The 19,804-nt window shown below is 50.4% G+C and overlaps 9 protein-coding genes across 9 annotated transcripts, besides 3 other annotated features; 5 read left to right on the top strand and 4 right to left on the bottom strand.

Annotated features, from left to right (window-relative positions):
- Positions 1-178: 178 nt before the first annotated feature.
- On the bottom strand, positions 179-712 carry NFIA_108600 (uncharacterized protein; the record flags this gene model as incomplete). The annotated part of the gene is made up of 1 exon (XM_001267263.1): positions 179-712. One exon carries the CDS (start codon positions 710-712, stop codon positions 179-181), a length of 534 nt encoding a protein of 177 aa, XP_001267264.1.
- A 440-nt stretch (positions 713-1,152) lies between these two features.
- Positions 1,153-1,649, top strand: NFIA_108595 (mitochondrial 54S ribosomal protein bL34m; the record flags this gene model as incomplete). Its single annotated transcript, XM_001267262.1, has 2 exons — positions 1,153-1,220; positions 1,322-1,649. 2 exons carry the CDS (start codon positions 1,153-1,155, stop codon positions 1,647-1,649), a joined length of 396 nt encoding a protein of 131 aa, XP_001267263.1.
- Positions 1,650-2,205: 556 nt separating this feature from the next.
- On the bottom strand, positions 2,206-3,165 carry NFIA_108590 (uncharacterized protein; the record flags this gene model as incomplete). Its single annotated transcript, XM_001267261.1, has 2 exons — positions 2,206-2,774; positions 2,835-3,165. 2 exons carry the CDS (start codon positions 3,163-3,165, stop codon positions 2,206-2,208), a joined length of 900 nt encoding a protein of 299 aa, XP_001267262.1.
- A 659-nt stretch (positions 3,166-3,824) lies between these two features.
- Positions 3,825-7,101, bottom strand: NFIA_108580 (putative zinc metalloprotease; the record flags this gene model as incomplete). Its single annotated transcript, XM_001267260.1, has 3 exons — positions 3,825-4,019; positions 4,083-6,154; positions 6,207-7,101. 3 exons carry the CDS (start codon positions 7,099-7,101, stop codon positions 3,825-3,827), a joined length of 3,162 nt encoding a protein of 1,053 aa, XP_001267261.1.
- Positions 3,872-3,956: a microsatellite.
- Positions 7,102-8,097: 996 nt separating the features above from the next.
- Positions 8,098-10,748, top strand: NFIA_108570 (uncharacterized protein; the record flags this gene model as incomplete). Its single annotated transcript, XM_001267259.1, has 4 exons — positions 8,098-8,259; positions 8,321-8,816; positions 8,868-9,882; positions 9,932-10,748. 4 exons carry the CDS (start codon positions 8,098-8,100, stop codon positions 10,746-10,748), a joined length of 2,490 nt encoding a protein of 829 aa, XP_001267260.1.
- Positions 10,749-11,025: 277 nt separating this feature from the next.
- On the top strand, positions 11,026-12,558 carry NFIA_108560 (WD repeat WDR12/YTM1 family ribosome biogenesis protein; the record flags this gene model as incomplete). The annotated part of the gene is made up of 2 exons (XM_001267258.1): positions 11,026-11,158; positions 11,225-12,558. The coding sequence occupies 2 exons, from the start codon at positions 11,026-11,028 to the stop codon at positions 12,556-12,558; spliced, it is 1,467 nt and encodes a 488-aa protein (XP_001267259.1).
- Positions 12,559-12,849: 291 nt separating this feature from the next.
- On the bottom strand, positions 12,850-13,445 carry NFIA_108550 (mitochondrial 37S ribosomal protein uS13m; the record flags this gene model as incomplete). Its single annotated transcript, XM_001267257.1, has 3 exons — positions 12,850-12,894; positions 12,990-13,256; positions 13,401-13,445. The coding sequence occupies 3 exons, from the start codon at positions 13,443-13,445 to the stop codon at positions 12,850-12,852; spliced, it is 357 nt and encodes a 118-aa protein (XP_001267258.1).
- A 396-nt stretch (positions 13,446-13,841) lies between these two features.
- On the top strand, positions 13,842-14,834 carry NFIA_108540 (putative peptidyl-prolyl cis-trans isomerase (CypB); the record flags this gene model as incomplete). The annotated part of the gene is made up of 6 exons (XM_001267256.1): positions 13,842-13,952; positions 14,042-14,082; positions 14,229-14,332; positions 14,390-14,470; positions 14,526-14,589; positions 14,660-14,834. 6 exons carry the CDS (start codon positions 13,842-13,844, stop codon positions 14,832-14,834), a joined length of 576 nt encoding a protein of 191 aa, XP_001267257.1.
- A 1,177-nt stretch (positions 14,835-16,011) lies between these two features.
- Positions 16,012-16,040: a microsatellite.
- A 621-nt stretch (positions 16,041-16,661) lies between these two features.
- NFIA_108530 (DEAD/DEAH box helicase) lies at positions 16,662-18,771 on the top strand (the record flags this gene model as incomplete). The annotated part of the gene is made up of 2 exons (XM_001267255.1): positions 16,662-16,858; positions 16,938-18,771. 2 exons carry the CDS (start codon positions 16,662-16,664, stop codon positions 18,769-18,771), a joined length of 2,031 nt encoding a protein of 676 aa, XP_001267256.1.
- Positions 18,616-18,731: a microsatellite.
- Positions 18,772-19,804: the final 1,033 nt, after the last annotated feature.

Raw genomic sequence — 19,804 nt, 5'->3', positions numbered from 1 at the left:
GATTTGATTCTAGTATAACAGCAAACTCCATACCCTGTGTGTGATGTAATATCATCCAAAAACAAACGCCAATAGCAAGACACGGGTTCTGTTTATTGAGAACCAACCAATTGGACGAAAAAAATCCATCAGCAGAACGATGCAAGTAACCCAAATGAAGCTTCCAGCCTTTTTCGATCTATGCGTCCGCGCCCTTGGCTTTAGCTCTCTTCTCAGCCAACCGGCGCTCCTTCTTCTTCCTCTTCCGCTCCTCCTTGTCCACGGTATGCTCGTCAGCCTCACCCTCTACCCTCCCAGGCTGCTGCTCGTTCTCCTCGTCATCTTCCCCTCGCATCTCCTCCTCGTCGTCATCCATCGCATCATCAGCTGCCACCTGCTCATGCTTGGTCTCCTCCCACACGACATTATCCCCAGTCTCACCCTGCAGCGCCTCACCGGCATTGATCTTCGCCAGAGTCAAATCACGGCCCAGAACCTCGCCAGCCAACCCGGCCTGGACGCGCTTCAGATTATGCAGGATGAGGTTCGGCGCTGCGGCTGTGGTACGGGAGATGGGGCCGTGCTCGCTGATGCTAGCGTTGGGTTGCAGGGCTGGATCTGTGGCGGCGCGGTCGAGATAGGCGGCGAGGAAGTCGTGGGCGGCGGACTGGGAGATGGGTTTTGAGGACAGGATGGTTGTTGGAGGAAGAGGGGAGGGGCCTTGAGTTGCCATTTCGGATCTTCTGAAGCTTGTTGTCTACTCAGTTAATTTCGTGGAATGTAAATCGGATTGGAAGTGTAGTATCGCAAGTGGATGGTTGAGGGAGAAGTTTGGTGGCTTGGCGCAATTGATGAGCGTATATCCCAAGCGGCCTTGGATGGATGATCCTTTGTATAGAATGGACCCAAAAAAAATTAGGTGGGCGAAAGCAAAGGAAGGAAGATCTAACCATGAAATCTTGAAGCATCAAATTGAAAAGAAATCGGCTGGTCCGTGCGTCCGCCGCGCCGGAGGTTCAATTTTCGTCCGCGCCTGAACTGTCAGTCAGTGTCCGATAGACTCAGACTCGGCAACCATCACCATCCCCGCAATATTCAGCGGTCCATTCAATACCTTTCTCTGGGAAAACGATCAAGAACTGCTTAATTGTTCAGTTCTCGTGAAACTTCGACATGCTCTGCTTCCAATGTAGGGCCGTGCCCTCCGCGCTGCGAACTGCAATGCGCTCCCAGCCGTTCAGGTACGTCCTGACAATACTATGGAACGAACCTTTTGACTTTCGAGACAATGTGCTGGCTATCATACCAGACTAGGACTTTAAGTTAACAATTAAAGCAACAGACTCCCGACTCAGACCCTCACCAACTCCCTATCAACACCACTCCGCACCTTTTCATCCGCCCTCCGTTCACAACCGACCCCGTTGATACAGAGTCTCCCCTCATTCCGCACATCTCTCACATCCGTCTCTCCGTTGTCATTCGGTCTGACGCAGCAGACCCGGTCATTCTCTGCCAGTGCCTCGCTGGCCGGTAAACGTGCTACCTACAATCCCTCGCGAAGAGTGCAGAAACGTCGTCATGGGTTCCTTGCGCGGTTGCGGTCGAGGGGAGGGAGGAAGGTTCTTCAGCACCGGAGAGCGAAGGGACGGAAGTCGCTGAGTTGGTAGTGGGTTTGTCTTTTGCGGTGGTCGTAATTTTCAAGTGACTTGTTCGGGAATCGGCGTGGGCTATGTCTGGCTGGACGACGAGTCTCGGTGGATATGGAGACGATGCAGTCTCGATCCTTTCCGGACTTATTAGGATTACTCCTGTGTTCATCGTGGTTGAGAGAACGGGATAGCTATTCCGATCGCTGCGGTGGTTTAGATCGATTGAATAGCTGGTGTGCATCTTGTGTTTGCCGGGACAAGATGCTTTTTTCACGTGTACCATATACATACAGATATCAGCTCCTTACATTATACTTCGGTTTGCGTCTATTATACATATGGTGTGTCATTTCTGGGCAAGGATCTGGTCCTAAGAAGCCATTCAACCTTAACTTCTTTTATATACAGAAAATGGAAGCAACACCAAACGATCATGAGGCACCAGCATAGCGCAAACCCTTATTTTCATCACAGCGCAGATTCTTCTGATATATGCACGAAAAGTACTCCGGGTATAAATGCTAAATCGCGAAGATTAATCATGCAGATGTAAACACACTCATATATCCCAGTCTCACCGCACCTCGTGTTTCCCCGTGTGGACGCCGTCTAGCTCCGCCACATTCGGGTGTCGCTGCTGCTGCGAGTCTAGTTCTGAGGGATGCTGGACTCGAGTCACCGGAGGATAGACACCGAAGGGGCCTTCGTGAGACCCCGGCAAGAAGGCGGAATTGTTCTGCTCGGCTGCAAGTCGCTTCTTCCGGTGCGAGCGCACCACAAACAGCGCGATCAGACATCCTATGATGACAACGCCTACCCCGACGCCGACGCCGACGCCGATCGCTATACTTGTCGAGTCTGACGTTGAACTGTGCGAATTGTTCGAGCTTGAGGCTGCGCTCGTGGTGGGGGTTGGCGTCGTCGACGTCCCTGTGCTTGTTGTTGCCGTGGATGTCTCCCTGGAGGACTGTGTCATGGTTGTCGCCGTCGAGGTAGGTTCTATCCCCGCCGTCGCAATGATGGTGGGTTCATCCAGGGTGAATTTCAAGTACGAAGCCTTGGTACAGCAGTCGTCTGCAGAGCAGCAGTAGTTGTTGGTGGTGTTTCCGCATCGCATCACCCATTCTCCACCAGAGGGGTTATCTGCAGGCAGAGTTCAACTGAGCGAACACAGCAATTAGTGGGTTTTGGCTCGAGGCTCACCTGCAACACAGTGTCCCTGGCATTCAGGCGCAGCCCACGTCTTGTCTGTGCAGGTCCCTCTGATGAACTGCAGGGGATTGCCGTCGGAGCCATCCCACCACCCTGCGGGCTGGCAGAGCTGGTTGGAAGTGCAGAGGAAGCCCTGCGTGCAGCAGACGCTGGCTGAGGCTGACGCGTTGCAAGGGCGATCGTTCGATATTGTTCCGTCAGGCGTATAGCAATTCGTAGCTGAGATGGAGGGGACCGTCGACAGCAATGCCAGGAAAAAGAAGCTGGCATTGATTTGGCGGCGAAGTAACCATCTCGCTGTCATCGCTGCGAACTGTGACATTGCATCAATCTTTAGCGCAGACTGACTGATGACTCGGAGTGATTGCTATACAACACAAGTACTCAACCTCAGAGAACTATGCCATGGAATTGGTCGAGTATATCTTCAGGGTTGCCTCGGGAATTCCCTTGAATAACCCGTCAACGGCTGCTCGCAGGGCAAGAATTGCTTATGGGGAAAGAATCATGCTGGCTGTGTCACTACTTGAGGTTGGGGCCGTTGGTTATCTCATGATCGACACTAAACTGGTTATACTGTGCGGCGCAGCTATCCTACAGCCCCGGCGCTTACTGCACCATCAGCTCCAATCACAACTGGCAGTATGGAGCAGCTCAATCAAGTTTGCGCCTAGTGAGACGACTAAGACAGCAGATACTGTGCCATTGGCCAGACGTTAATATATGTTGAATTGCACGCGAATCAGGACCTCTCCGTTCAATATGCATAGTCTATCTAGATTGCTGTATAAACGGCTTGAAAAGTCCATATGTCCTATTCGAAGTCGCTTAGGAATGATAGCAGGTTTTCTTTCTTTACGCCTTTCTCGTATAATCGAGAAGTACCTACCGGGTCTATCATAGTGAACGTAGAACTCTTGTCTAGGTCGTGAGGTATACATCCGCTTGTACGATGCCTCCCTAACGTCATCATAAGTTGCATCACTCGTTATCATCAGATTCTTCTTCATCTTCCTCAGATTCAGACGCATCATCATCATCGTCGTCGTCGTCATCTTCTTCGTCGGATTCTTCGTCTTCGTCGCCATCATTTTTCAATCCATAGTCATCTTCGAAGTCCTTCAGTGGCTGCACTGCAGGAGTGAAACCAGCCGCTTCGAGACCTTGTTTGATTGTCTATATTGAGAGTAAGTATCTGTAGCTCAGGGCCTTATTCTACGCATGCAAGAGAACTCTTACCTCTTCGAGTACAGGTGCACAGGTGACAACAAGGTTCGCCTTGTCCGGAGCGAACAACGGCAGGATGATTTCGCGCAAGGCTGCCTTGACGTCGTCCACACTAGTAACTCGTACCTGTTTGAGTGTCTTTTCCTTGTAGTCGCTGGGCAGATTGCGAATGACCTGACGAATGAAGCTGCCTTGCGCCGCACTGGCGATAGTCGATTGCTCGTTGGCAAAGCTGACTACAATGCTGCTGATAGCCCCCTCTAGCATTAAGGGGTCAAAGGGGATTGCACCCGAGAGGTGGTCCTCGACAATCTGTTTACTGGACTCGAATGCCTTGTGTGCATTCGGTGACCGATATACATCAAAGTTCACAAAGCCGGTGTCGATATTATAGGCGAAGTTCGTACCGTAAGCCAAGCCCTTGCCACGGACGGCGACCCAGAGAGGACCCTCGACGGCATTCATATATGCAATGGCAACCAGCAGAGCGGGGAGCTTGGGGTGATCATACGAGTCGAGACCCCGAGCAGTTGCGTAGGCAAAGGACGAGTCAATCGTCGGCATCGGAACCACGTACGACTTTCCACCAGGGGTGCGACCTGCCTCGCTCAGCAAGACCCTGCGGACGGTGACGGGCTTTAGAGAGGTCACATCACCGAGTCGCTCAGCATACGGCTTCCAGGATGAAACTGGATTGGGCAACTTGTCAATGTCTGCGATGACCAGAACTCGCATGTTCTCAAACTTGAAAAGAGCTTGTCTGATCTCTTCCATGCGAGCAACAACGGTCTCGGGTTGCTCGGCCAATTGTCGCTTGATCCGCTTAAGATATCGCGCCTTGACCAATGTGCTCCGCGCCCGCACGATGGATTCAGGCGCGTAGTGAACCATGACATGCACAGCTGCCAGCATGTCATCACCACTACGCTTGGCGTCGGGCACGTCAGCAAGGAGCCGACTGGTGATCGCGCGCAGTCTCTCCACATCAAAGACTGAGTTCCAGGAGAGCTCCTCGAGCCAGGCAATTGCATTGCTATACTTCTCAATTTCGACCTGGAAAGAGATGCGCAACATCTCCGAATTGCCCAGGCTTCTTGCACCCTCCATCGAATAGCCAACAGTATCCCTTTCCAATTCAACCACAACTTGTTCGAAACTGATCGTCTTCCCATCCCTTTGGACGGGTAGGTTGAAAAACGCCTCTGTATACACGGACAGAAGGGGACGAAGGTGGACTGGCACCGACTGAGCCGAGATAAGAAGTGAAAGCTGGACGAAACTACTGGGTATATGTTCAAAATGGATGAATAGTGGCAGCTCCGAGCCATCGGCATCCACCAATTTCTGAACCTTGTTATCCGCGCGTCCGGCTGTCAAGGCAGCACCGGATCGGGCCGTCGTTGTCTCCACGAAATGGATAGATTCAGTACCAGGAATCTTGAACTTTTCCAGCATCTCTTTAGGAATCTCTCTATCATTTTCGGCCTTTGCCTTCTCCAGTTTGTCGGCCAATTCCTTCAGGCCGTCGGGTCCGAGTCGCTTCTTCTGAGCTGCGACTCTAGCCTCTTCCTCTTTCTTCAAGGTTTCGGACATCTTCATTGATGGCACGCCAAGTATGGTAATATGTGGCGCATCCGAAAGCCACTTCTTGATGAAATTACGCCATTCATCTTCACTCCACTTCTCCAAAACGTCGTACTCTTGCAAGGTTGCAACGTCCAGCAGCGTTGAGCCGTCTTTCTTTCCGAAGAGAAAGTCGGAGATGACATACTCCGCCAAAGAAGAAGCAGAGTTCTCAGTGGAGAACTTCCAAGTCCGCTTTTGTCGGTCGATGCACTCTTTCAGATACTTCATATCCAGATTCTTCTTCATGGCGTCATCAAGGACTTCGAAGAATCGTTTCTCCACCTGAGCGAGTTTGGCGGTTTCAACACTGGTCAGGGTGAAGCGGATTTCGACACTTGGATGATCTTCCGTAGCATAGTACACAGCACTGGCGAGCTGTTCCTTTTCCACAAGTATGTTCTCTAGAAGAGAAGCCGACGACCCGGCGAGGTACAAAAGTGCGACGTTAAGAGCACCGGCTTGTACACATAAGCGATGAATCACAAAAGGGATGAAGACTTGGGGACTCACTTTGTACAGGATCAGTGCAATCGGGACCCAAAAACCTGATTTCTATTTCACCGAAAGATTCGTCCTCCTCGGGGAATTCAACAGTCTTCACAATCGACTTCTCCAACGGAGGAGCTTGCTTGGAATCTACCCATGGTCGTTTGAATGGCGAATCAGGACTTGGAATAACATCCAGGATTGTGTCTTCGAATTTGTCAAGCGTTTCCAGCATGTTATCATGGTCCACCTCACCCGTGATAATCAGACACAGGTTACGAGGTTGGTACATCTCACGATGAAACGCGCGAATTCTGTCCGCAGTGAGAACACGAAGCTGCTCCATCATGCCTCCAGTCTCATAACGGAAGCCTACGCCAGGCGGGTACATGAGGCGTCGGGCCGTCAAGTCGATCAGCTCGGCCGCGTTGTTTTGCACTCCTTGCATCTCCGAGTATACAACTCCGGCATCGTTACCGGAACCGTCTATGTGGTGCACTTCTGTGTAGCAGCCTTCATTTGTCAGAGTAGGTGCAATCACATGCTCCAGGTAGACAGGCAAGATCTGAGAGAACCCCTCCCAGCCCGCTGTATCCAGCGTGTAGGCTGTGTGATCCGTGGCCGTCCAGGCATTTGTGTTGGAATACACGCGCGTAGCGAGTTTGTCTAAGAATCCCTTATATCTATAATTGCGCGATCCCATGAAACACAGGTGTTCCAGAGTGTGAGGGGCTCCTGAATCATCCAGGATCTCTGTGGCGAGGACAAAATACCCGGTCACCTTGGGCCCTTTCTGATCAATGACCACGACTCTCATCCCGGTTCTCTCAGATTCATATTGAATGAACTCGCTCGGCGAGTAGTCAGGCTTGAACCTCTGGAGTAATTTAAAGTGAGTCTTCTGGTTAGAGGGTGACATATTGCCGTATGACATGAACAGAAACTCTCTCCAGTTTCCGATCCTCCAAATACTGCTGAACAAATCTCGTTGAGACAATCTAGTACAAAGTCAGTAATTGAAGGACATTTTAAAGTATGAGCAACGTCTGTCATCGGAAAACAGTAGAGGAATGACTGGTTCAATGAAAGAAACGGGAGCACCACCCATTCCATGACTGGCATCCAGGTAACAGAAACGCAAATATCAACGAAAAACAGCGACTGGCTTGTATAATGCTGCCGAGAACAGGTTGGACGTGGACTTTATGACGCTATGGCATAGCACAGGCTTCGAAGCGGCATTGACGTCGATATAACGCGGGACACAGAATCTTTTGATTCTCCGTTTGTGTTCGGTAGAGACAACAAGTGTATTGTACTCACATAGATCGAGTAGGATACGCCCGACTCAGGCCTCGCTGGAAAAGCCGAGACAACACGACTGCGTAAGCGGCGCCAATACTGCTGTTTTAGGTGAAAAACGAGCCAGGATCCTAGACAGTTGCAGCTGTCGTCGAACTTGAGGATCCTCTGAGAGTGGAGTTTGGGTCCCGTTCCCTAAGATCAACCATGCCAATGGCACACAAGAGTCTCAACTAACGACGTCAACCAGGCGCGAGTGACTGGAGGTCCAGCAATTCTACAGCACTAATAGATGCTCCTCAGTGCAAATCAGCAAATAAATCAAATTTTCAAGGCTTAATTTATGTAGGTAGAGGACAGCTTGCGGTGAGGCTTCTTCAGCTTATCCAGCTAAGGCGGTGAATCTGACGGTGAAGTCACATGGCGGGGATTGTTGTTATTATGGACAGCAAGGTCGCTTCTGCCAGCTACTACCAGCACTGAAGCTCATAGCTTTCCCTACAAAAGATATATCAACAAGTGCTGCGGGCACTGTGTCGCCCAGTTAGAGCCGGAGGTTACCTCTGGGCTATATTTCAGGACAAGCTTAGACACTCTAGAGACCGTCTGAAAGATGTCTCCGCAGGCGTCGGAGCAGAAGATTTACCAGTCGGTACTGGATTTCGTCACAGAAGGCACCTTTCCAGGATCAGAAGATGTTGTATCATCAGTATTTCCTACGTCAGCTCTGGCTAAAGAACTGGAGCTTATATCGGATGCACGGGAGCAGGTCGAAGTACGTAGTGAATATCCGCAATGTTCGGTCCCCAAATGCTAATGTCTTTACTTTCCACAAGGCTGAAATAAACTCATTGAGTCGAGAAAATGATTTTGATGCCGACGGTTGGATTTCGCAAGCAAAACAGCTTCATGCAGATATTGAGCGATCCAGGCTTACGGCGCGTGAGATTGTTGCGCAGCACGAGAACACTAGGCCCCTGCAGCTGAAGGTCGAAGACGCCTCTGCGAAGGTTCGATTGATTCAGACAGAGATTGCTTTCAACCAGGCCGTGACTAGGACCCTCGAGGAGGTACAAGAGCTTTGCCAGCGACTCAATGCAGGACGGAGAGACCTTGCGGATGGCCGCATCATGGCCGCCATCGACGCGGTGGACGCGGTGGAAGACACTGTACAACAGGATAGTCTTTTCGCCAACACTAACGTAAAACACATCTTGGTGCAGAATGTTGCCGAACTGAGAAAACAGATTGCGGAGGATCTCCGGGCTCGCTGGAACAACCTACTGAAGGTTGACAAACAGGCCGGCAGCTTCGAGGTCGCCAAGAATGACGGTAACTCGCATCTAGAGAAATTTGTGTATCATTCAATCTGACGGCGGATAGGTACCTTGCTGGATGATACAATAGCTGCCATGGCTCGATTGGACCTACTTGTCCCAGCAAACGACAAACTGCAGAAGGATCTTCTGTTAGCGATAGTGGAACCGATATTGCTTCCTAATCTGGACGGCTATAGTCGTCCGATCCGTGTTGCAGAAGGCTCGATTCATGTGCAGCCAGAGCCAGCCACAACCACTGCTCTGCAGCTGCTCGATCGTGTCTCCAATGTCTTAGGTTTTCTCCGGCAATGTCTGCCTTCGTCCATTTCAGATTCCTTCTCCGACACTTTCGTACCGGCTCTGTCCTCCAAAATCATAACATCTTGGCTTTCATCTGCAATCCCTACAGATCTTGCAGGCCTCGCTGACTTTGAAGCGATCCTGGATAGTGTGTTGAAATTTGCTCAGACAATCGAGACACTTGGATGGCACGGGCAGGAAGAACTTGTGTCTTGGGTGAATCAAGCACCCCGCCTCTGGCTTACCAGGCGGCGAGCTGACTCCCTCGATCAAGTCCGTAAAGTTCTTGCGGGGAGTCAGGGATTGACAAAGCAAGTAGAAAGGGTTGAAAAGGAAGAGGTATCTCGAGCGGATGAAGTACTGTTGGAAAATGCCACTTCCGACGATTGGGATGCTAGTTGGGACGACGACAATGGGGACGAGTCCAAGGGAATCCCCTCAGGAACCCAAGAAGGCGAGGATGATGTCGCCGCTTGGGGTCTTGACGACGACGCTACGGAGGAGATAGTGGAGACCAAAGCCGATATCTCAGAATCCGCCGATTACGACGATGCAGATGCATGGGGCTGGGGTGACGACGAAGACGGAGATGAACGTGTTGAAAACCAACCAGCCCAGGAGACTCATAAGGCGACTCCCGTAATTGGAAGAGATATCGGACATCGTGCACCCCGGGAAGTTACCCTGAGAGAGCACTACACTGTCACGGATATTCCAGACTCCATTATGGCGATTGTCCGACAGCAGGTCACGGATGTGGAGGCCATCTCACAGCCTGGGTAAGCTGACAATGATTTATGATCTGTACATGCGCTTACAACAACTTAGACACGATCATACGCGTATTGTCTCTTCTGGGGCTGGTCTTCTTGCACTTCCGACGTTAATCCTGGCTATGTTCAAGGCCACGGCACCTTCATTCTACAGTCTCAAACTCAATGCTGGACAAATGTACTTGTATAACGACAGTCTGTACCTCGTCGAGCAGCTCCGGACTATGGTTGAGGAACATAAGCTGTCGCGTCTCAGTTCGGATCTGGATGCACTTGAAAAGTTCGGCAAGCTCGCTTATAGCAAGGAGATGCAGACTCAACGCACTATAGTCACCGACTTGCTCGATGGTGCCCAGGGATTCAGTCAGTGTTCAGAACAGCCGTTCCTTGGGGAGTGCGAAAATGCAATAAGCGCCACTGTTGACAGAATCCGCGATGTCTACAAGGAATGGCAACCAATCCTGTCACACTCTGCGCTTCTTCAATCGATTGGATCATTGGTAGCCTCCGTCATCAACAAGATTATCATTGATATCGAGGATTTGGGTGATATCTCGGAAGCTCAGTCCCAGCGCCTAGTGTCTTTCTGTAATCAGGTCTCTCAATTGGAGGACTTGTTTATGCCTGGGCCAACTGAAGGTATTGAGCGTGTGCCAATGACCGCGGTGTACGTGCGCAACTGGTTGAAGTTTCAATACCTGATAAATATACTGGAAAGCTCTCTTGCCGACATCAAATTCCTGTGGACAGAAGGAGAGCTTCGGCTCGAATTTTCAGCAGACGAGGTGGTTGATCTGATCGAGGCTCTCTTTGCGGAGTCTGATTACCGACGGAAGGCGATTGCAGATATTCGACGACAGTCTCGGGGATAAGACCCCAAATAGACAAGTTGTATATAATACATACTGTAATAAATAGCACAAGAGAATCTTGACCAACGCAGATATGATTGACTGTTTTGTCCGTAGAAATTCTCTTTTTTCTCCAAACTGGCAGACTGGGTAGCGGCGAAACTCCGCGCACTGCGCAAGTGGCCGCATCGGCCGCCGTATTTTTTTCCTCACTCTACGGTCGACGGAGCAAGATTCTGATATCGACGAGAATTTCCAACACGCCTCTTCTGAAATAGTTACCGTCCAGAATTTCAATATGAACGACGGCTCGGATTTTGATGCTACTGCGACCTCGTCTGCTGCCCAGCGACAGGTCCGCGTGCAGCTCACCAGCAAACAGGAAGATATTGCGCTGCCAGATAACGCTGGACCCATTTTGGTTCCTACAAGTAGGTCATTCCCTTCTAATATCCTTCGACTAAATTGTCGCAAATCTGACACGTCTGCTACTAAAGGTCTGCGGCGATATGCGCTTTCGACACTGGTGAACAACCTCCTTGGTAACGACAAACCGATACCATTCGAGTTTCTGATCAACGGTACATTTCTGCGGACTTCGATCGATGAATATCTAACAGCCAACGGTATCTCTGCGGAGACGACTTTGGAGATTGAATATGTCAGAGCATTGATTCCCCCGCTGCACATCGCATCCTTCCAGCACGATGACTGGGTTAGCTCCACTGATGTGCTCTCTGCAACCTCTCCCGCTGCCACCTGGGCATCTGCAACAATCTCTCAAGGGCAAGAGAAGATCCTTTCCGGCAGCTACGACGGCTTGCTTCGGGTATGGAACATGTCATCTCAGATTGTTGCGACTTCCCCAGCGGCCGCCGATGGGGGGCATACGGCATCCATCAAAGCGGCCAAATTCGTCACACCGAACCAGATCGCATCGGCGGGCCTTGATCGTACAGTGCGTCTATGGAAATATTCTGAGAGTGATGAAGGATTCTCAGGCACAATAGCTCCCCAGCTCGAGCTGTACGGACACAAGTCTGGCATTAATTCTCTGGCCGTGCACGCGCCCTCAAACCGTATACTATCCGCCTCCTCAGATAATAGTGTCGGCTTCTGGTCGACCAAGAAATCGGACGCCCCCGCCGCGCCAGAGGACCTGCTGCCATCGGCTGCATCAAGGAGCTCTAAGAGGAGAAAGCTGAACTCTTCCGTGACTGTTCCCCAGCGAGGGCCATTGGCACTCTTGTCCTCGCACACCGCACCCGTATCTGCTGCTATCTTCGATGAGAAGGACTCGACGGTTGGTTACTCGGCTTCTTGGGACCATTCACTGCGCACATGGGACCTTGTCACCTCTACTCTGGTGGACACCCGGACGACGTCTCACTCGCTGCTTTCCCTTGAGCATCTTCCGGAGCTCAGCCTGCTCGCTGCGGGAACATCCGCGCGCCACATTACTCTCATTGACCCCCGCGCATCAGCGACGACAATCTCCGCCATGACATTGCGGGGCCACACGAACGCCGTCGTCTCGTTGGCTCGCGACCCTCACAGCACATATGGTCTGATCAGTGGAAGCCACGACGGCACATGTCGCATCTGGGATATCCGTGCCACGAAGACCGATAAAGACGGTGTCGTTGGCGAGAGCGTCTACTCCATCTCACGGAAGAGTCTGGAGGAGCAAGGAAAGTCAGATACTAAGCGCGTCGGAGGCGAAGGTGTCAAGGTCTTCAGTGTTTGCTGGGACAAGACAGTCGGCATTGTTAGTGCGGGAGAGGATAAGAGAATTCAGATCAACCGGGGCGAAGGCGTATTGTCGGCATAATATGTATCGCACATATTCTTTTGGTTTCTTAGTGGAGTACGAAAAGTTGGAGTTATTCTTGTCTCGTTCCAATATACAAGCATGATTTTGTCATGACTGATATAGACACCATGAGATTCGCTTTGGAGAGATCAAAGAGCACATAGCGAAGAGGAGATCTAATCTGCTTTTAGCTTCGCATTTCCTGCCTATAATATGATACATGGATATAGAAATTTCAAAAGTACATAAGAGCCAAGGAGCATAACGCCATTACCATGCCTTGAAGTATAGCACCTATCATATTCAAAGTCACAGTCTTCTTTCCATACGATTGAGCTTGACAGCGGTCGAAATCTGTGGATCTCGTCAGTATGCACTGCCTTTCCTGTTTCCAAATCATAACACGATGCGAGTCTGGACAAATCCGCAAATGTAAAAGGATAACCCACCTGTGTCCTCGTTCTCTGTCCCCGAACCGGTAATCCCAATGCATGGCGTCTACCACGGTATGAACCCGACTCCTTCAACCGCTTGATATCATCAAGAATCTGTCTCCGGAGATCATTCTCGATCTTCATGTCGGATAAAGCAGCTGTGAGGTCCAGAACCTGCTTGTTCGCAAGCTCGCCAACCTTGCATGTGGGGTGGATGTGGAAGCGGGCGAGGAGGCGCGCAGAAACCAGGGGACCAACACCGAAGAAGGTCTCGAGGGATTTCTATGTTAATCGTCAGAATCGCGTTGAGAATGTATGAACAAACAGAGGATTGGTCGGATGGTCTGAGTCTTGGGATAGAGATGCGCTTGCCTTGACGAGATTCCGCTCGGGGAAATTCACACCCAGAATGAAGACCTAGATTACAGTGAGCATGCATAATTGCGGTGAGATGAACTTGGGCAATACCATCTTGGATAACTAGCTGGAATCGCAGTTCCTAGGACCGATTCCTCTTCCAATTGCGCTGGACTGCTATCATTGATCGCAGTTGATCACCAGGAAGCGGAAGAAATTAGGCTGCAAAAACATTTCTCCGAGCTGAGTCTGTAAATGTATGAAAATTACTGGGCTTTTGTATCAAACGCTTGGTCTTGCTGTACAGTTCGCATATTCTGCTCCACATTGAAGCAGATTTACAGCAAGTCAGTTGAAAATTACGCAGCTTGTCCATTCATAGTGTCTTGGCATCTCCGCACGGTATGGATAACTGCAACCTGGCCTCGACCTCCTCCAATCTCGATCTGTCTCACAGCTTTCTCTCAGTCATTGCCTGAAATCTACTCTTCCCGGCAATTGTGAGCAACCATGAATTTTAAAAGTCTTCTTTTGTCCTTTTTCCTGGTCTTCGCGGTTGGACTCGCTCTGGTCCACGCCGAGGAGACTAAGGAGCCACGGGGCCCAAAGATCACAAGCAAGGTAAGCAAGTCTTCTGCTTATCGATATACGCATCTAACGATTGGTTGCATAGGTTTTCTTTGACATTGAGCATGGAGACAAGCCTCTAGGAAGAATCGTGCTTGGATTGTACGGCAAGACTGTCCCTAAGGTAGGCATCGCCCTATTCTGCAGCACTGCTTTTAAGATCTGGACTGGACACTAATGGGACGGCCTGGATTCAGACAGCTGAGAACTTCCGGTACGGTTGTTCAATCAATTGAATATGTTTATCGACCCCTACTAAACATAACACAGCGCTCTCGCTACCGGTGAGAAGGGCTTCGGTTACGAGGGCTCTACGTTCCACCGTGTCATCAAGAGCTTCATGATCCAGGGCGGTGACTTCACCCGTGGTGACGGTATGTTCTGCATATCAATTGGTAACAGCGCATGTGCTGACACTATTTGACTTGTAGGTACTGGTGGAAAGTCGATCTACGGCGAGAAATTCGCGGATGAGAACTTCAAGCTTAGGCACACCCGCAAGGGCCTTCTGAGTACGACCCTCCTTGATCCATTGACTTGAACGTCGCCGTTCTCTAACTATATCAGGCATGGCAAACGCTGGCAAAGATACCAACGGCTCTCAGTTCTTCATTACCACCGTTCCTACTCCGTGAGTTTGCCTTCCGTGATTTCCTTGCCGATCTATTCGAGCAGCCTACTAATACCTCATGTACTGATAGATGGCTCGATGGTCGCCATGTTGTTTTTGGTGAGGTTCTTGAGGGCTACGAGATTGTGGAACAGATCGAAAATGTTCCCAAGGGTCCTGGCGACAAGCCTGCGGAGACCGTCAAGATTGTCAAGAGTGGAGAGATCAAGGACGAATCCACCAAAGGTAGCCACGAGGAGCTGTAGACCTGTTCCTGGTCAGTCCTTGCTGCTTTGATATGCAATCAAATATGCTGATGGTTGGATGACGCTCAGAACAAGATCCAGCTGATGGGCTCTACGATGGAGAACCGTCAGAAATATCAACTCTTCCCGAATCTTCCGCTTATTCTCTTCGCAACGTTGCATTCCTTTCCATCTTCATCGCTATGGTTGTCATCGCGGTGAAGATCAGCAAGAAGAAGGCAAAGCAGTTCAATGAGAAAAGCGAGGTCTAGTCATCAGTATTGGTGCTAAACCTCAGCAGTTTATATAGACCCATAAATGGAATACATATTTCAAAACAAGATATTCAAGCTCGATAGACGCTGCGTGGTACGTTTGACCCGCTTATCATACAGTCCGGATTACCGCCAGTAGGTGGTGGCAAATGTCCATCCATAGTAGTGGCAACCTGGAGCTTGTCACTTGGGTGGGGTTGGCACGCCCGAAAAGCAGTACGTACGGAGTACCTTACTAAGTATCCCTTGGTATTCGTAATAGTTGACATTGAATCAAGCGTGACCCTGTCTTAGCAGGCGCTGACAAGAGAAACAAGATACTCAGTCAACTCAGGTACTAGGTACAAAGCTTGGACGAATAAACAACATTGCTTTTTGTTGCCTGATACTATTGAGCACCCAAGATCAATAGCCTGAAGTAATAAAATGACGTTGATAACTTGATAGCATCCAAGTACCTAAAGGTAAACCTATCTAGCTAGGTAGATATTCTGTAGATGTATGTAACTGTAAGTGAATTTGAAGTCATTTAGCCTTTCAGAAAGTTCCACAAATCCAAAGTTACGGATTTCTACCTTGCTTTAAGATGTCTGAACCTGACCCAGAGAAGACACATCCGCTCCGTAATCATTGCGAAATTTGCCATCAATGATATTGAAGCGCATGAAGGATCTACCTATGTATGTAGTTGATATCTATTTGAACCAAAGACATCTCATGATGCATAATAATGACCAATCATGATTCTATTTAATTCAACAGTAATAAGATAGTACAGTGGTTGTAGGGCCCGAAACACGAAAAAGGTTGAAAATTCACCAGAGAGGGAAAGACTGGGCCCAGCCTGTATGGTTATCTGGATATCCAGTCAGACCCTGTCCTCTCCTTTTTCGCCCTTTTTTTTAACTTGACGTTTTTTGAACTTTTTTTTTTTTTTTTTTTTTCTTTTTTTCGCCTCCCCGGTGTCAGTATTTTCATTTCCTTAAAAGTTCTTCGCTGGATCTTCTCGCCCTTCCCACAAAACCTCTTCCACTCTTCTCCCCTCCCATCTATCGGCTACTACTTAATCTAAATTTCCATCTTCCTCCTTCTTTCTTCCCCCAAACCTCTCTCCACTTAATACTGTCTTTCTCTTCCTCCCTTTTTCTTTTCTTCTTTTGCAAGATTTGATAGAGGGTTAGATCTGGGAGAACACTGTTTTCAGTTTTTTTTTTTTTTCTCCCTTCAGGTCTTCTCAGTTTCCAACTTGTGTTACTTCTCTGCTTGAGACCTTTGCTACGTCGCCACTCGACGATAGAGAGACACGTTTTTGTTTGAAGTTTCTCTCTTCTCTCATCTTGTACAGATTCTTGATTTCGAAAAGAATCTCAAGCCTTCCTTACAACAGATAGTCTCTGAAATAGATTGTCTGTGTCACGTTCTCGAGCAAAAAGAACACTAAGCAACTCTTCGATTGTACGTTTACAACCGCGTCCTCAGAGTCAGCAGATCCGATTATTTCGACGATTTCAGACACTGAACTGTTGAACCGGCTTGCTCATTGATTTGATACAGTTCAAAAATCACCGCAATCATGGCCGACAGCTTGAAGATGGGAAATCTGTCCCTTAACGAATCCCAGCATGCGCCTGCTGCTCCCCCTTCAAACGGCCGCGCTGCCTACATCCCTCCCCATCTCCGTCAGCGCACCATGGGCGCCAACGTCGACGGTGCCGCTGCTCCTCCTCCCCCCGGTCCTGCTGCTGGTGCTGGTGCTTGGAACGGCCCAAGGTATGTATTTTGCGATCCTTCTCAAATCTAAGTTTCTTGTCTGTGTTCATTTTGGCTGACCGTGGCGTACTTCTTGCAGAAACGCTCCTCGCGGTGGCAACTGGGCTAATGCCAATGCCTCTGATTTCAGCCCTCGTGCTCCCAACGTCCCCAATGGTAACAACAGCTGGACTCCCACGGAAGCTCAACGTCGGCCCTTTGATCCACATGCTTACGGACACCCAGGACACGGAGGCTCCTACGGCGGCTCCCAAGGCGGCTCTGCCAAAGGCTCTGGAGACGGCCAGTGGCGCGACGGCAAGCACATCCCCGGTCCCGCAAACGCCCGCCTGGAGCGTGAGCTTTTCGGTGTTCCCAACGATCCCACCAAGCAGAGCACTGGTATCAACTTCGCCAACTACGACGATATCCCCGTCGAAGCATCCGGTCACGACGTTCCCGAGCCTGTCAATGCCTTCACGAACCCCCCGCTGGATGACCACTTGATTTCTAACATCAAGCTCGCTCGCTATCAAACCCCTACTCCCGTCCAGAAGTACTCCATTCCCATCGTGATGAACGGTCGCGATCTCATGGCGTGTGCTCAGACTGGTTCCGGAAAGACTGGTGGTTTCCTGTTCCCCATTCTCTCTCAGGCCTTCCAGACAGGTCCCTCCGCTGTACCTGCTCAGGCCTCGGGCCAGTTCGGCTATGGTCGTCAACGCAAGGCTTACCCTACTTCCCTGATCCTCGCCCCCACTCGTGAGCTTGTTTCTCAGATCTTTGACGAAGCCCGCAAGTTCGCTTACCGATCTTGGGTTCGCCCCTGTGTCGTCTACGGTGGTGCCGATATTGGCTCTCAGCTCCGTCAGATCGAGCGTGGCTGTGATCTCCTGGTCGCTACCCCCGGTCGTCTGGTTGACCTGATCGAGCGTGGCCGCATCTCTCTGGTTAACATCAAGTACCTGGTTCTCGACGAGGCTGATCGTATGTTGGACATGGGTTTCGAGCCTCAGATTCGCCGCATCGTAGAAGGTGAAGACATGCCTAACGTCAATGAGCGCCAAACTCTGATGTTCTCGGCCACTTTCCCTCGTGATATTCAGATGCTTGCCCGGGACTTCCTGAAGGATTACGTTTTCCTTTCCGTCGGTCGTGTCGGCTCTACCTCTGAGAACATCACTCAGAAGGTCGAGTATGTCGAGGATCACGACAAGCGTTCCGTCCTTCTTGATATCCTTCACACTCATGGCACGAGCGGTCTCACTCTCATCTTCGTGGAGACCAAGCGTATGGCGGATGCTCTCTCCGACTTCCTGCTGAACCAGCGCTTCCCTGCAACTGCTATTCACGGTGATCGCACCCAGCGTGAGCGTGAACGTGCTCTGGAGATGTTCCGCTCCGGACGTTGCCCTATTCTAGTTGCTACTGCTGTCGCTGCTCGTGGTCTTGATATTCCAAACGTCACCCACGTCATTAACTATGATCTGCCCACCGACATTGATGACTACGTTCACCGCATTGGTCGTACCGGTCGTGCGGGTAACACTGGTATCGCCACTGCCTTCTTCAACCGTGGCAACCGTGGTGTTGTCCGTGAGCTGATTGACCTTCTCAAGGAGGCTCATCAAGAAGTTCCTTCCTTCCTGGAGAGCATTGCTCGCGAAGGCAGCGGATATGGTGGACGCGGAGGCCGTGGAGGTCGTGGTCGTGGTGGCAATGCCACTCGCGATATGCGTCGTATGGGTGGTAACGTTGGCGGTGGTGCTCCCTCCTTTGGCGGCAGCTACGGTGCTCCCAGTGGCAGCAGCTATGGCGGCGGCGCTGGCGGCTACGGTGCCCCCCCAGCCTACGGTGGTGGCTACGGCGGTGGTTATGGCGGCGGCAGCTACGGAAACCCCTCGGGCCCCACTGGACCCTCTTCCTGGTGGTAAATCACCTAGGAGGTTGTGGTCCTTGGCGAGGCCGTCGGGTCTGAATGGCTCGTCTTCTCTCATGCCTTTCATCTGATGGTTACGATCGGAAAACGAGTCCTGAAGCACCTCTCTTCGTCCTTCTACCTTTTCTCACCTTTCTATCAGGACCGGCTTTGTCACGACCGCCACGACTTCCTCTTTTACAATTTCCTATGTTATCTGATTCCTCGATTTGGGTTTGTGGGTGTTCTTTATCTGCTGAGCATTTCGCGATTGCTATTTTTTCGTTCGCCTTTTCCGTCTTAGACATGGGACGTTCGATGCGGTCCGATATCTCCGTCTCGCTGCTCCGAACCATACGGTCGGTATGGATAGAAGCGCCTTGATCGGCATTGCATGATTATCATAGATCGCGTTGAATTTCCTGCTACGACCGTCTTTTTCAGATACCCTTACCTGTTTTTCAAGCGTCCATGTGGAGGTACGCTTGAACGATGCGCGCCGAGCGGGAGTGCCGGCTTTTCGTCTTCAGAAAAGTACTTTTATGGTTTTCATATGCTCGGTGCTATTGCAGCTGCATCGACTGTGTCTTGCAACATAGATCTCTACGGTTTCGGTATCTAAAGGCGGGCCTGTTCTGTGTCTTTCGTCTTTTTGCTCGAATTCTTACTCGCACGTGCATGCGTTATTTCTGTTTTTATGGAAATCAACGCTTTCTTCTCCGAGCTGTGTCATTACTTTCCATCGACTCTGAACGGTTATTCCGGGTCTGCGCATCCACACCGCATGAAAGAGGCGAGTGCACGCGGCAATCGTGCTCACGGGCCTTTCTTTTCCTTGTGTGTACTTTCCTTTTTCTTTTACCGCGGTGCATAAATTACTCGATGCGAGTGATATAGATGGGATTATTTGCATTGTGTTATGGCGTTGACTTGAGCTGCTGTGTCCACAAAATATTCTCTGCACTGGGGTCCGTGGAGGCTTGACATTTGAATGGGAGTCTTTTTGTGTTTCATTACTCGGATCCTCGGAGGGGGTAAAGCTGTGGTTT

Source organism: Aspergillus fischeri, genomic scaffold (genome assembly GCF_000149645.3).
Source record: "Aspergillus fischeri NRRL 181 1099437636245 genomic scaffold, whole genome shotgun sequence".
Lineage (NCBI taxonomy): Eukaryota > Fungi > Ascomycota > Eurotiomycetes > Eurotiales > Aspergillaceae > Aspergillus > Aspergillus fischeri.
The sequence above is the reverse complement of the archived record's forward strand: the minus strand, read 5'-3'. Positions and strand labels throughout refer to the sequence as shown.